The 13,805-nt window shown below is 44.6% G+C and overlaps 1 protein-coding gene across 9 annotated transcripts in view; it reads left to right on the top strand.

Moving 5' to 3' along the window:
• Window positions 1-7,967, top strand: part of dgkza (diacylglycerol kinase, zeta a) — a 562,825-nt gene extending 554,858 nt beyond the window's left edge. For all 9 annotated transcript variants that reach the window (XM_078548888.1, XM_078548889.1, XM_078548890.1 and 6 more), the window contains one exon: window positions 2,478-7,967. In XM_078548888.1, the coding sequence (XP_078405014.1) occupies window positions 2,478-2,594 (117 nt within the window). In that variant the 3' untranslated portion in view covers window positions 2,595-7,967. The remainder of the gene's footprint in view (window positions 1-2,477) is intronic.
• The last annotated feature ends 5,838 nt before the right edge of the window (window positions 7,968-13,805 follow it).

Consider the following 13,805-nt stretch of genomic DNA (forward strand, 5'->3'; position numbering starts at 1 on the left):
TTCTAATATCTCCTTCCTTGGCTCGGTGTCAGTTTTTTTTCCTGAGAATGCACTTGCGAAGCTCCTGGGGTTGTTTTACTAAGTTAATGGTGCTCTACAAATGCAAGTTGTTGATCAAAGCGAAGGGATTATCATTCTTTTAAAAACTGGACTTCCTTGATCGATATCCTCCCCTGCATTGTAAATATATTCCCAGCATTCTTATGCTGATTTATATTAGGTACAGAAAGTTGGTCATCGTCAGTTACATACAGTGGGTGATAGCGAGCCTACAGTTCCTTTTACATCCTGCCCAATTTTCTTTACCTTTGACTTCAGTGGAAAATACGAAAATCAGACAAGGTACATACAATGGTCTGCTGCTTCACGATTGCCCATACTATGTGACTAGCCAATGACTGTCTTTGGTAGTTAAATGACAGGATGGCTGCGACTGAGACATAGTGTGCCACTTGCACCCAGTGTGCGGGGAACAACTCCAAACTAGTGTGGCTAGCTTTCAGTTCTGTATTACCATTATGACCAGTCAGGAGAGATCCTGGATTGGTTTCCCTTGATGGCCTCCTTTTGCCAAGCAACCCAACTTGTCCAAAATGCTGCCATACACATATCCTGCCCATGTATTAAATCCCACTCACCCATCAGCTTGATCTTAACTGATCAGCATTGGCTCCCAGGTTCACAATATAAAATCCACTTCTTCATCTTCAAATTCTTCCATGGCTTTACCCTGATGCCATTCTCTGAAAAATTCTCCAGTATTTCATACCCTCCCAAACTCTGTCCCTGTGGCTCTGGTCTTTTGTATTCCACCAGTCCCTCCAATCCATCAGTAGAGACCGATCTTTCAACCACCCTGGATCCTACTGCCTCCCTAATCCACTACCCATCTGTTTTCATAGCCCTTTGAAAGCCCATCTCTTGGACCAAGCTTTGGATATTTCCTAATCCTTTCCTCTCCAGCTCCTCATCTGTTTTTCTTATTGTCGTTTAATGGTACAGACTTGAGTATTGCTGAAAAAAGACATTTTGTCGAAGCTTTTCATCTTGCGCTCATCTGGACAATTGTAAGAATACCAATGTCGGGAAGCAACAACTTTATACTGTATGAGAAGAGAGTGTTAATTGGTTGGCAAGTGGATTCTGGTAGAGGCGTTTCAATGGGGAATGCACCAGTTTTTGGTGACTGACAGTTAACTGCCAAGCACTGTTTGAAATTTAAGCAAATCAGAATCAAGCTGCCTGGTTTGAATTTCAAACAATGCTTGGCAGTTAAGTGTCAGCCACCATTAACTGGTGCACTCTCCATGGCAATGCCTCTACCAATTAAGCTCTACTTGCCAACCAATCATCACTTTCTCTTCACACAGTATAAAGTTGTTGCTTCTCCAGACATTGGTATTCTTGCAATTATTCTGTTTTCCTTATACTTGTTTGCGATGTAGCTTGCCGTATTCTGTACCTTAAAGCTACTATGGAAATAGAAGATCTTGTCCTTTATGAATCAAAAACATAATTTCTCTATATTTAGGATTCTGTTTTCAGAGCAGTTTTAGCAGTACAAGCACAGATGTCCTGTCTGCCACAGTGTGAACTACAGAACACCAGATGTAAAAGAGTCTTGCTTCTTTGTCATGAATCAAATTGCTCTTTCTCATGTACCTGGGTTACTCTCGAGAGGAAGGCTGAGGGGATTGGCAACCGTGGTCATAATAGCTCACTTTGTGAGGAGCAAGTGTGGGCAATGGAGGGTGCCATTGGTTTGTAATGTCACAGTCTTAGCAAAAGAAAAAAATGAGGACTTGCATTTGTATAGCAACTTTCACAACCTCAGGACACCCCAAAGCTCTTGTGGCCAATCGAGTACTTTTGAAATATAGTCGCTGCTGCCATCTAGTAAACAGTTCACTCAGCAAGCTCCCGCAATCAGCAATGGAACAATGCTGATCTGTTTTTGTGATGTTGATTAATGGATAATTATTGCCCAGAGAGCATCCCCTGCTCTTCTTTGAAATAGTGCCCTGGGGTCTTTAACATTTACCGGAGAGGGCAGTCAGGGTTTGGTTTAACATTTCATCAGAAGATCTCCAGTGGTGCCACACTCCTTCAGTACTGTATTGAAGTGTCAGCTCTGATTTTTGTGGTCATGTCCTGGGGTGGGACTTGACCCCAAGATTTCTAACTCACTGATAGTGCTACCAACTGAACCACCACTGACACCATACTGCAAAAAGAGTCAACTTTGTAACAGGCCTAAATTGCCCTGATACTGGCGAGATGTGGGAGCCATTGAGGAATGAGCAAAAACATAGAGAGGCACAGCTTTCAGACCTCTTTCAAACAATATCACCTGTTCCTTTGGTTTAGTTCGCCTGCTTTTAGAAAGTGCCCTATTGAAAGGGAAGGTGGAACATTATGCCACGGATGCACTCCCACTTCCTGACTTACCATTCTTTCTTTCTCGCACTGATCCTCAGGGAGACACTCCAAAAAACAAAGCAGAGAAGGCCATGGACATGGAGCTGGCGGCGTACCTAGAGAACCGGCAGCACTACCAGATGATTCAGCGAGAGGATCAGGAGACAGCTGTGTAACACCGGCGAGGAGCTGGCAACAAGCCCTCCCCCAACCCCCCCACTTCACCCTCTTTCCCTCAAAGACTGTGCATGCCCGCTGCCATTTGTGACGACATGGATCGTTGGTGACTCAACCATCGACCAGCCTCTGTGTGTGTGTTTTTTTGCCCCCACCCCCACTGACTAAAGCGACAGGCTGGAGCAACCAGGTGCCAAAACTAAAAATGGCAACATGACAGTTACAGCTACCAAGCAACGGTTCGATGGTAACAATGGTAAGAACCTGCCAAGCTGAGCCTCACCAGTGCGATGGATGGATAACTAAGGTCAATGGTGTTTAACAAAGTTGGCTACTTGTGGTGATACATCAGCGCTAGCATTAACTTCATGCTGTTTAAATTGCACGTGACATGGTGACACCATGTAGCCCAGATATATTTCCATATTCAGGATGTGCCCACTGCTGTTGCTGCTGTTGAGATGGTAGCAACTTGAGAGGTATTATAAAAGGATCCAAGGTGAATGCTCGCTACTTTGTAAAGGGCAGGTTTACGATAGTGGAGGCTGAAAATATTAATATGGACCTAATAACTTTATTTTACAGCTGTATTTTTTAAAAGAAAATTGTGTGGAAAAGTTATACTTATTTTGTGCACATTGGAACTTTTAATCGTGACGGATGTTTAATGTTATTTCAAACGATGTCTGCTGCAAACTCGCTGGAGTCTAAAGGGCAGCCCATTCAGGCTTTTGTAATGTTTACAGTGTGGTGGGTGGGGCGATGGGGGTTGGTGTTTGCAGTCAACATCCATTCATAATCACCATAGGATTATGGGGTGGAGTCCATAATGCCAGTGGAGGTTTGAGAAAGTGAAACTCAGAGCTATGTGGCAGGTGCAGATCAGTGGCTTGGGTTTTCCTGACAGATCCAGAGCCAAACATTTCACCAGCAGGTTGATTTACCGGTAAGAGATGGAGGCAAATCAATCCATCCCTCTGTTGCATTCATTTAATAAGTACCCTTATTACCTATGGTATTTTTTTTTAAAATCACTGTTGTTAACTGTTTACTTTTACCTGGGCATTTAGAAAAAAGACTGTAGATCTGTACAGCTGCAGGTCAAAACTTCCAGGTATTTAACCACCACACTGGACCACCCATGTATTTAAGTGAGTAAACTGTCTAATTGAGAAAGGTTTGTGCGAAAAGATTTTAAGAGGGTTTGAGTTGTTTTTTTTTAATCCCTTTATCCCATTCAGAGTTAACGAGCAAAAATTCAAAGCCATGACTTAAGAAGGTTGGCACCGAAGCCTTCACCATGATTATGTCCAAAGGAGGAATTGTTGAGAGTTCTCAGCTTCCCAGTTGGCTCAGTTGATCGAAATGAATCGACCTGTGTGGTACTGAGTCCCAGTGACTGGACAGGTCCTAGGTTCCATTGTTCTGTGCTGTTATCTAATCTTTTGAAGTGCCACAGTTGGCCTCAAAACCCCAAACGAGAGAGGTGAGGGGGGTGGGTTGCAGAGAATCAAACAGTTTTTCAATAGCAGCAAAATACTGCGGATGCTGGGAATCTGAAATAAAAACAGAAAATGCTGGAAATGCTCAGCAGGCCTGGCAGCGTGTGTGGAGAGAGGAACAAAGCCAACTTCAATATGACTCTTCTTCGGAACCAATCTTTCAATTTCTGAACCTTCAGAGAACTGCAACCAATGCCCCTTCCCTGGTGGCCATATTATGACATACAACCTTACTTGGACATCATAGGCAGCATACAAACAATTTGGCCAAATCAGTGGAATCTTTTATTGCAGATTTCCACGTTAACGCATCAGCCTGTGTACATTGTAGCTATTTTTAAAGCAATTTCTGTGCTCTTTCATTCTGATAGAGGTAATATGGGATGTTGTGGCTAAGCAATTTTTGGTGACCTTTTAAAATCCTGATGGGAACATTTACTTTTTAAGAAGCTGAACATTTTAAAATGTAACTTGATTTGAGTAGTCCCTGTGGACTCTAACCTAACAGAAAGCAATCAGGGCACTGGGGCTAAGTGGTCAGGTTAAAACCCTTCTGGTAATTGCCATCAGTCACAGGTAGATACTTGTAGATTCTGCAGGCCCCAGCCATGAAGATCTCAACTTCAAAAAGGTTTCCTTAGACCAACAGTGTGGTAGATTAGAAAGAGAAGTGGCTATTAAAGAGTGATTTATTTAAAGGGTGCACAACCTATTACACTGGTACTGTATGGTTGCACTGTATATATTATGTATAAGAAAGGCCTTAATCCAACAGTGCAGAACTTCCCTTTCAAAATATCCAGCTAATTGGATATTTGGCTCTGAAGATTCTGGCGATTGGTTTAGATTTATATATATTGTATGACTTGACATCAACTGAACACCAAGATAATACTGCTGTAGGATAAAGGACATTATCATTACATTGAATTAGGAAAGGAAAGGAGCCCTGGCTTAATGGGGGAGAATTTTAACTTTTACTTCAACGCCTAGGAAAACTGTGTGGGTTATACAACGGGTGGAAGAACCGATATCACTGGCTTTACACTATTGCCGAAAGATAAAATCACCCCCAGTGTTGATGCTCAGAATGAGGAAGGATTTAATAACAAAAAAGGTTTACAGACTCTCTGACCTTACCTGGAAAACTAGCACACAGCCAGCAGGAAGGGAAGAATTGAACTCTTGCCACACTGTCCTCGAGGCTGTCAACCAGGACTGCAGACATCAGGAAGAAAGTGAGTGGAGTGGAGGCAGGCTGCTCCATTCTCTGCTATGGGCTGTGTAAACTGGTTCTTTGAACAAAACAAAAGAAGTCTGTCTGGTTGTAAATTTTCCAGGATAGTACAGTTATTGTAATATTCCAGTGAGATTCTCTTGATGTGTCTCTGTGACATTTTTGTGTGTATAATTACTTAAATATGGACCCCTTTTGTAGATTGGTTTATCTTCAACCATTGGCAGTTGTTTTTATATTTGCATTTTGTGTGCGTGTATGTTTCTGAAACAAATGCCTTGATTTGCCTCGTGTAAAATGAGTTGGATGCAGCCATGTTGTTCCTTCTTGAAACTGTGAACCAAGTCCCAGGGTGTTCCTCACCGTGAAACTTTCCAGCCAGTGGGTCATGTAGCACTGCATGTTCTTAGGCCCAGGGCCGATATTATAAGTGAAGGAATTGCCTCAGATGAACGAACCCTCGATGCTTTCCACTGTCTCTCCAGACAAAATGGGGCTGGCTGTGGAAAAGGGGAGAAGTGTTACATGCAGAGTTTACTGCAGCGGTATTGGAGGATAGCTCCCATTTTTGACCATGATAATCTACTAATTACACCACGGGATGATATTGTCATATGAGCAATTGATTTATTTGTATTGAATTCAGTTTCCTGTCCTAACGCCCAGAAGGGATGACCAGTAAAACTGGTACCAATTCACCCAGTTCTGAAGACCAGTTTTGAACTGGCAGCCCTGCAGGAAGTGCAAGTAAAACTGGTGATATTGGCAGCATTACTAGTGATATCACCAGTAGTACTAGTAGTCAAGCAGGGGAATGCCGTGAAACTGGTGGTATCACCATAGAATTGGTGGCCCAGTAGGGAAGTGCCAGTAAAACTGGTGATATTACTATTAATACCGAAATAACCAGTTTATCTGGGGGTATTTTTGGGCTCCAGTCGTGAGCTGTATTTATTGCTGGTGCACTTAATTCAAAATAGGAATAGCTGACAAAGGAATTACATGCAGGCATGTCATACCATGAGATCGCACAGCACCATTCCCTGGCTGATGGTCATGAAGAAAGGAATCACGTAGTGTTTGAAATGAAGCTGAAAAGCCAGGATTGTGGACATCACATCGGAAGTCTCAGTTTGGTCCATGCAAATTGTTTTTCTTTCTGTTTTTGCAATATGTTTTGGCTCCTTTTAAATGCTATCTTTGATTTTCAAATTCAGGTGTGCTTTCCTTATTCCCCAATATCTAAATCCATTTATTTTCTCCCAGCCCCACCCCTATCAGTCCTGTCTGTAACATGTGCTTACACAGATTTTCACAATTTTCAGTCCATTGACCTTGTGTAAAGTTTCCTACCTCATCAATGTATAATGGCACAAGCAAAAGATGTACCCATTCCCAGAAGTTTGAACACCTGGAAAATGGGGATTCAATAGAAACAGCTGGGGCTGGGGAACTAGGTGGAGCTGTGTGTTAGGCGATAACTCTGGGATCAATGAGATTCAGCCTATATTAATAAAACACAAATCTCTTCCTCTGTATTCCTAAGTCAAGTGAGTGGGGCAGTGTTAATCCAGTGCAGACTTCCAACACAAAACTGTTCCTTGTCCAGCACTAATTAGGAATCTTATTCAAAAGAGGCCATGGGATGGTTGTTATGGGAACTGGGTGGGGGGAAGGTGGAATTGCATCCATGCATTAGAGGGGCTAGCAATTCTGTATTGGAGCTGAAGCACATTTTTTGGGAAAATTACGAGGGCTTTATTTTGCATTGAGTGCTGCTGTAACTGTGGGGAGTGTTGATACCAGATGCTCCATTCCCCAGCATTACTATCTCTCTTTTTGATGAGTGCAATATTTAATGACGTGGGGTTAGACCTGCTGGATTTTTATGTAACAGTTTGAGGGAAGAGATCTGCAAAACAATGACTAATAATTTTATCCCACACTTTGTTAGTGTATGCAATCTCCCTCTCCCCCCACTTAACTTTGATATCCTGAAGTATAATGCCAATTTCACTTTCCTTATGATACTGAGCTGACCAGAGATCACAGGTTTAACTCTTGATGTGTGTTGTAATAAGGTACGGTTGGGCCCAGTGCCCCTATACAAGGGAGGGCAAAAATCAGCAAGGGTTTTCGCTCTTCCTCCCTAAACAGTCACCTGTACACATGTGTGCATGTGGGGATTTGAATTGAGCTTGGCTGTGTCACATAGTCCGCTGAGCAGTGAATAGTGGGCACTTGGGCGATTTTTCAGCAGGCTGCCATTTTCCATGGAACAGTAAAGAGGGGATGGAAAAATTGTTGCCTTCCAGGCATGCCCCTGCCCTCCACATAGTCATAAACGATGGAAACAAGAGAAAGCACCAGAGATGGCTCTGCATAGCAGATGGGGTGGTTTATGTCAGAATGGGGTACTTTTGACAGGAAACCATTATTTGAGAAATGATAAAAGCTAGCACTTATGCTGGATGTATATGCCGAGGAATGGCTGTACTATTGCTGACTTAAGTGACTAACAAGCTGGGACTTGGTATAAATGTCCATTTACTGGGTTGCATATAAATGGATTTGATTGTATTTGCATCAGACTGGACCAATAAAAAGAAGCATAAAGAATCGAGCCAATCAAATACTGATATAACTATTTTCTGTCAGTTCATACTGACAAAGTTTTTCTGTTGAGATTGAGAGTCCCTTTTAAGGTTTTTCTCTCTCTATTTCCTTATCTCTTCCAAAATAACAAAAGAACAGGCCAACTCGGAGGACTCTATCAACAGGGAAATATATCGGAAGTGAGTCATGAACAAATAGGCCGGGACTTTCCAGCCCCACTGTGGCAGGAGCTGCTGCAGGGGATGCAATGGCCCAACCAAAAGTCCATTGACTTCTGCGCAGCAGCAGATGATCCCAGCAGTGGGCGGGGCCAGAAAATCACAATCTCACAGTGCAGAAGAGGCCCTTCGGCCCATCGAGTCTGCACCGACACATGAGAAACACCTGACCTACTTACCTAATCCCATTTACCAGCACTTGGCCCATAGCCTTGAATGTTATGATGTGCCAAGTGCTCATCCAGGTACTTTTTAAAGGATGTGAGGTAACCTGCCTCCACCACCCTCCCAAGCAGCGCATTCCAGACCGTCACCACCCTCTGGGTAAAAAAGTTTTTCCTCACATCCCCCCTAAACCTCCTGCCCCTCACCTTGAACTTGTGTCCTCTCTTGACTGACTCTTCAACTAAGGGGAACAGGCACTCCCTATCCACCCTGTCCATGCCCCTCAAAATCCTGCTAGGTTTTTGCTACCAGCTTTGTGCATCTGTAACTGTGCTTATGAGTGTGATGTGTGAAAATAGATCCTCTGGGGGAGGGGGTAGTTTCCTCAGGATGTTCTCCTAATTGGTTGACATAACTTCAGCGAAAGATTTGTTCACATAGAGTTACATAAAATCTACATTCAAGCTAGCTGGTGTATTCTAGAATTTATGTTCCACAGGAGCCATCATCTAATCCTGTTAGTATATCCTTCTATTCCTTCCTCTCATATTCTGTTCCAACTTCTCCTTAAATGCATCAATGCTATTTCACTCAACTATTCTTTGTGATAGTGTCTTCCACAACTTCGCCACTCTTTTCTTTACCCACTATTGGATTCTTTTTGCATGACCAATCAGGGTTTCCTCCTCAGTGTGAAGATTGGACTCTCCCATCCAGAGTACATTCAGTCTCCTTGTTTCAGCGGTTTCCATCTTTACACTAAGTTGAGTGTAAGTGAGACTTATTGATCGGGATTTTCCTACAGGATCAGGACTCCCCTCCATCAGCCCTTGGCCACACCCCCCACCCCAAACAATCTGAGCTTGCACTTGCCGACAGCGAGACTGGCGGTGCAGTCTTCTGGGAGTTGGCCTCCGAATTGGTTCTCTCTGCATTCATTGTCCAATTAAGCACAGTGGTCAGGCACCCGATGATGTTGGCCAAATCAGAAGGCTGTGCTGAAGGCTCCCTAAACTGGTAGGGACATCAGGATGGATGGATTCGCTAACGTCCTTCAGGGCAAGAAATGTGCCGTCAGCCTACATGTGACTCCAGTCCCACAGCAATACAGTTGATTCTTAACTGCACTCTGAAATAGCCTAGCAAGCTTTTTGTACTACAGAAAAGTATAATAAGAATAAAATTGAATGGACCCCCAACATCGATTTAGGCACTGGATTTAGACAAGGCAAGGGCACACTCTGCCCAGTTGACTCTGCAAAGTCCTCCTCACTAACATCGGGAGACTAGTGCCAAAATTGGGCGAGCTGGACCACAAACTCGTCAAGGCTGAGTCATACTCTCAAAATCATGTATAGCAGTGAACATCCCACACTCCTCCATCACAAATACTGTGGTGGAAAAGTGCTATACAATTGGGAGAGGGTGGCCATGGGAGTCCTCAACTTTGGCCTTTGATCCCATGAATTCTCATGCCATCAGGAACTTTGCTGCTGATAACCACCTACTTCCCTCGCTCAGCTGATGAATCCTGTTGAATATGACTTAAAAGAACCACTGAAACAAGGGGACTGAATGTAGGGGATAGGGGAGTCCCATCTTCACACCGAGGAGGACACTGTCTATCTCCACCTATCACTGGCTGCTTGTCCCAACGACCCCCCCGCCCCCCCACCCCCTTAAACCAGCTTATATTTCACCTCTTTCCTATTTTTACTTAGTTCTGTTGAAGGGTCATGAGGACTCGAAACGTCAACTGTGCTCTCCTCCGCCGATGCTGCCAGACCTGCTGAGTTTTTCCAGGTGTTTCTGTTTCTGTTTTTGTTTTGGATTTCCAGCATCCGCAGTTTTTTGCTTTTAACACTGTCTATCCTGTTGTGTAACACTACCACTTTGTTAAATTGAATAGATTCTGAACACATCTAGCGGCTCAAAACTGGGCATTGATGTGGCACTGTGGAGCATTAGCAGCAGAATTGCATTCCACCACGATCTGTAATCTCATTTTCTGGCATATCCTTCACTCTACCATTGGCATCAAGCCAGGAGACCAACCTGGTTCAATGAATAACGTAGGAGACCATAACAGAAGCAGCACCAGGCATATCAAAAAATGTGCTGCCAATCTGGTGACGCTACAACACAGGACCACTTGCATGCCAAACAGCGGAAGCAGCATGCGATACACAAAGCTAAGCGATCCCATCCCATGACCAATGGATTAATGAGAACCTAGGGGAGAAACTCTGGTTGGAGTCATACCTACCATAAAGGAAGATGGTTCTGATTGTTGGAAGTCAATTATCCCAGCCTCTGGACATCTGCAGGAGTTCCTCAGTGTAGTGTTCTAGGCCCAATTATCTTTAGCTGCTTCATCAATTGTCTTCCTTCCATCATAAGGTAAGAAATTAGGATATTTGCTGATGACTGCACAATGTTCAGTACCATTCGCTTCAGGTACTGAAGCAGTCCATGTCCATATGCAACAAGACCTGGATACCATTCAGACTTGGGCTGATAGGTGGCAAGTAACATTCAAGAGCACAAGAGATAGGAGCAGGAGTAGACCAAATGGCATGTTGAGCTTGCTTCGCCATTCAATGCAATTATAGCTACCTTGGTCTTCAACTCTAATTTTCCAAGCACTCCACATATCCATTGATTCCCTGACAGACCATAAATCTCTCTATCCCAGCATTAAAAATATTCAACGATGAAGCATCCACAACCCTTTGGGGTAGAGAATTCTAAAGGATAATGACCCTTTGAGTGAAGAAATTTCTTCTCATCTCAGTCATAATTGATCATCCCAAGACTGTGGCCTGTGGGTTTTAAATTCCCAGCAAGGGGAAACAACCTCTCAGTATGTACCCTGTCAAGCCACTTCAGAATCGTGTATGTTTCAATGAGATCATCTCATTCTTCTAAACTCCTGAGAATATAAACCCAAATCACTCAGCCTCTTATCATAGGGCAACCCTCTCAGCCCAGGGACCATTCTAGTGAACCTTAGCTGTACAGCTTCCAATGCAAGTATATCCTTTTTTAGATATGGAGAACAAAATTGCGCACACTATTTCAGATGTGTTCTCATTAAAGCCCCGTACAATCGTAGCAAGACTTCCCTACTTTTATACTCCAACTCCCTTGCAATAAAGGCCAACATATCATTTGCCTTTCTAATTGCTTCCTGAACCTGCATGCTAACTTTGTATTCCTTGTATGAACGCACCCAGGTCTCTTTCAACATCAATATTTACAAGTTTAATACCTTCCAAAAAATATTCTGCTTTTTTATTCTTATGATTGAAGTGAATAACCTTACGTTTTCCCGCATTATGCTCCACCTGCCATCTTGTTGCCCATTCACTTAATCTGTCTATATCACTTTGCAGCCTTTGTGTCCTCCTCACAGTTTGCACTGCCACCAAGCTTTGTATCATCATCAAACTTAGTCACTTCATCTTAAGTCATTAATATAGATTGTAAATAGCTGAGGCTCCAGCATTGACCCTCGCAGCAATCCACCAGTCGCAGCCTGCCAATTTGAAAATGCCCCATTTATGCCTACTCTTTATTTCCTGTCTGTTAACCAATGCTCTATTGATAATATATTACCCCCCAACTCCATGGCCCTTTATCTTGCCTAGTAACCTATTGTGTGGCACCTTATCTAATGGCTTTTAGAAATTCAAATATATTATATCTAATGGTTCCCTTTTATGTACCCTCCTAGTTCCATCCCCAAACATGATTTCCATTTCGTAAAACCATGTTGACTTTGTCTGATCATACTATGCTTTTCAAAGTGCATTGTTAAGACTTCCTTAATAATGGATTGCAGCACTTTCCCAATGACTGATGTCAGGCTAACTGCTCTGTAGTTCCCTGTTTTCTCTCTCCCTTCTCTTTGGAATAGCTTTGCTAACTTCCAACCTGCTGGGACTATTGCAGAATCTAGTGAGTTTTGGAAAATGATGACCAGCCCATCCACCATCTCTTGCAGATGTAGGCCATCTGGTCTTGGGGATCTGTTAGTTTATAGTCCCTTAAATTTCTCCAGCACTTTTTCTCTGCTGATATTAGTTACCTTAATTTCCTCTCTCTTTTTAGCCTAGGCTTGTCCAACAGGTAGCCTGCGAGCCAGATTGTGGCTCCTGAAGCCATTCTGTGTGGCCCCCGGAGCCACTGTTCAAAATGCCGGTAAGACGGGTAAGTGAAGTTGAAGATTCTGTAAGGAGCTGTGCCTCCAATCACAGGCTGTTACTCTCCCGTGTTTACTGCTCAGCAGCAAATGTGGGCGTGAAATTGTCTCTGATTGGAGGAGCAACAATCACCGGCGTCAGTAAGTGTGCTGGGAGAGAGAGAAGGTGCTGCAGGGCCTGAGGCTGGGAGAAGGTGCTCAAGGGCCCAAAAGAGAGAGAAAGAGAGAGAGGCTGCAGGGGCTGGGTGGGAGGAGGTGCTGAGGGGTCCAGAGGAGAGAAGGCACTGCCTGGCCCACGGGTGGAGAGAGAGAGAGGGAGGCTGCAGCGGCTGGGGAGAGAGGGTATTGTGGTGCCTGTGTAGAGGAGGTGCTGAGGGGCCTGGGGCAAGAGAAGGCGCTGCTTGACCCAAGAAGAAAGAGATAGGCTGCGGGGCCTGGAGATAGGGGTGGTGTAGCGGGGCCCAGGAAGAAAAGGTGTTGTAGTGTCCAGGGGGTGAAGGTGCTGTGGGGCCTGGGGGAGAGAAAGCGCTGTGGGGTCTTGGGGGTAGAAGGTACTGCCTGGCCCAGGGAGAGAGAGGGAGAGGCTGCAGGGCCCGGGGGAGGGAAGATGCCGCAGGGCCCGGGGAGAGAGAGGCCGCGGGGCCCGGGGGAGGGAAGGTGCAGCCGGGCCTAGGGAGACAGAGAGGCTGTCAAGGTAGGGAGAGAGGCAGCAAGGCCCGGGTTGGGTTGAAGAGACTCACGGCCGGGAGTATGTGAGAGCCTGAGGAAGAGAGCATATGCAAATTAAGTGTGTGGAATTTTCTGTGCCTGCTAGTGTTGGGCATGTTCAGCGGCATGAGCGGTAAATATGACAAGAAGGCCAGAAATCGGTTTCACGATGTCGTGAAACCAGTTTGCGACCGTCTGCTCAACTCGCCAACGGTGGGTCACGTTTCCCACCATCGGATGTCTGGAACCTCATTGTAATAGATCAGCATATTATTAGGCCAGCCCATCAGAATCAAACTCCCCCCACTACTGGATTACCACCCCCAGTCGGCGGGAAAACACGCCAGTGCAGAACACACCTTGACGTGTGACGTACAGAAGTGGAGACTTACCGTCAGGGCCTTGCACACATCGCGGGTATCTGAGGAGCAGAAGATGCTGGAGCCTGACAGCAAAGGGACCCTGGAGGAACATTCATGGCATGCTGGGTGGATTCTCATGGACATGGCTCTGCTGTAAAACAGCTCACGGAAGCTGGAAAGTCACCGTTGAGGGACTGT

The sequence above is a fragment of the Cetorhinus maximus genome, chromosome 9 (genome assembly GCF_964194155.1).
Source record: "Cetorhinus maximus chromosome 9, sCetMax3.hap1.1, whole genome shotgun sequence".
Taxonomy (NCBI): domain Eukaryota; kingdom Metazoa; phylum Chordata; class Chondrichthyes; order Lamniformes; family Cetorhinidae; genus Cetorhinus; species Cetorhinus maximus.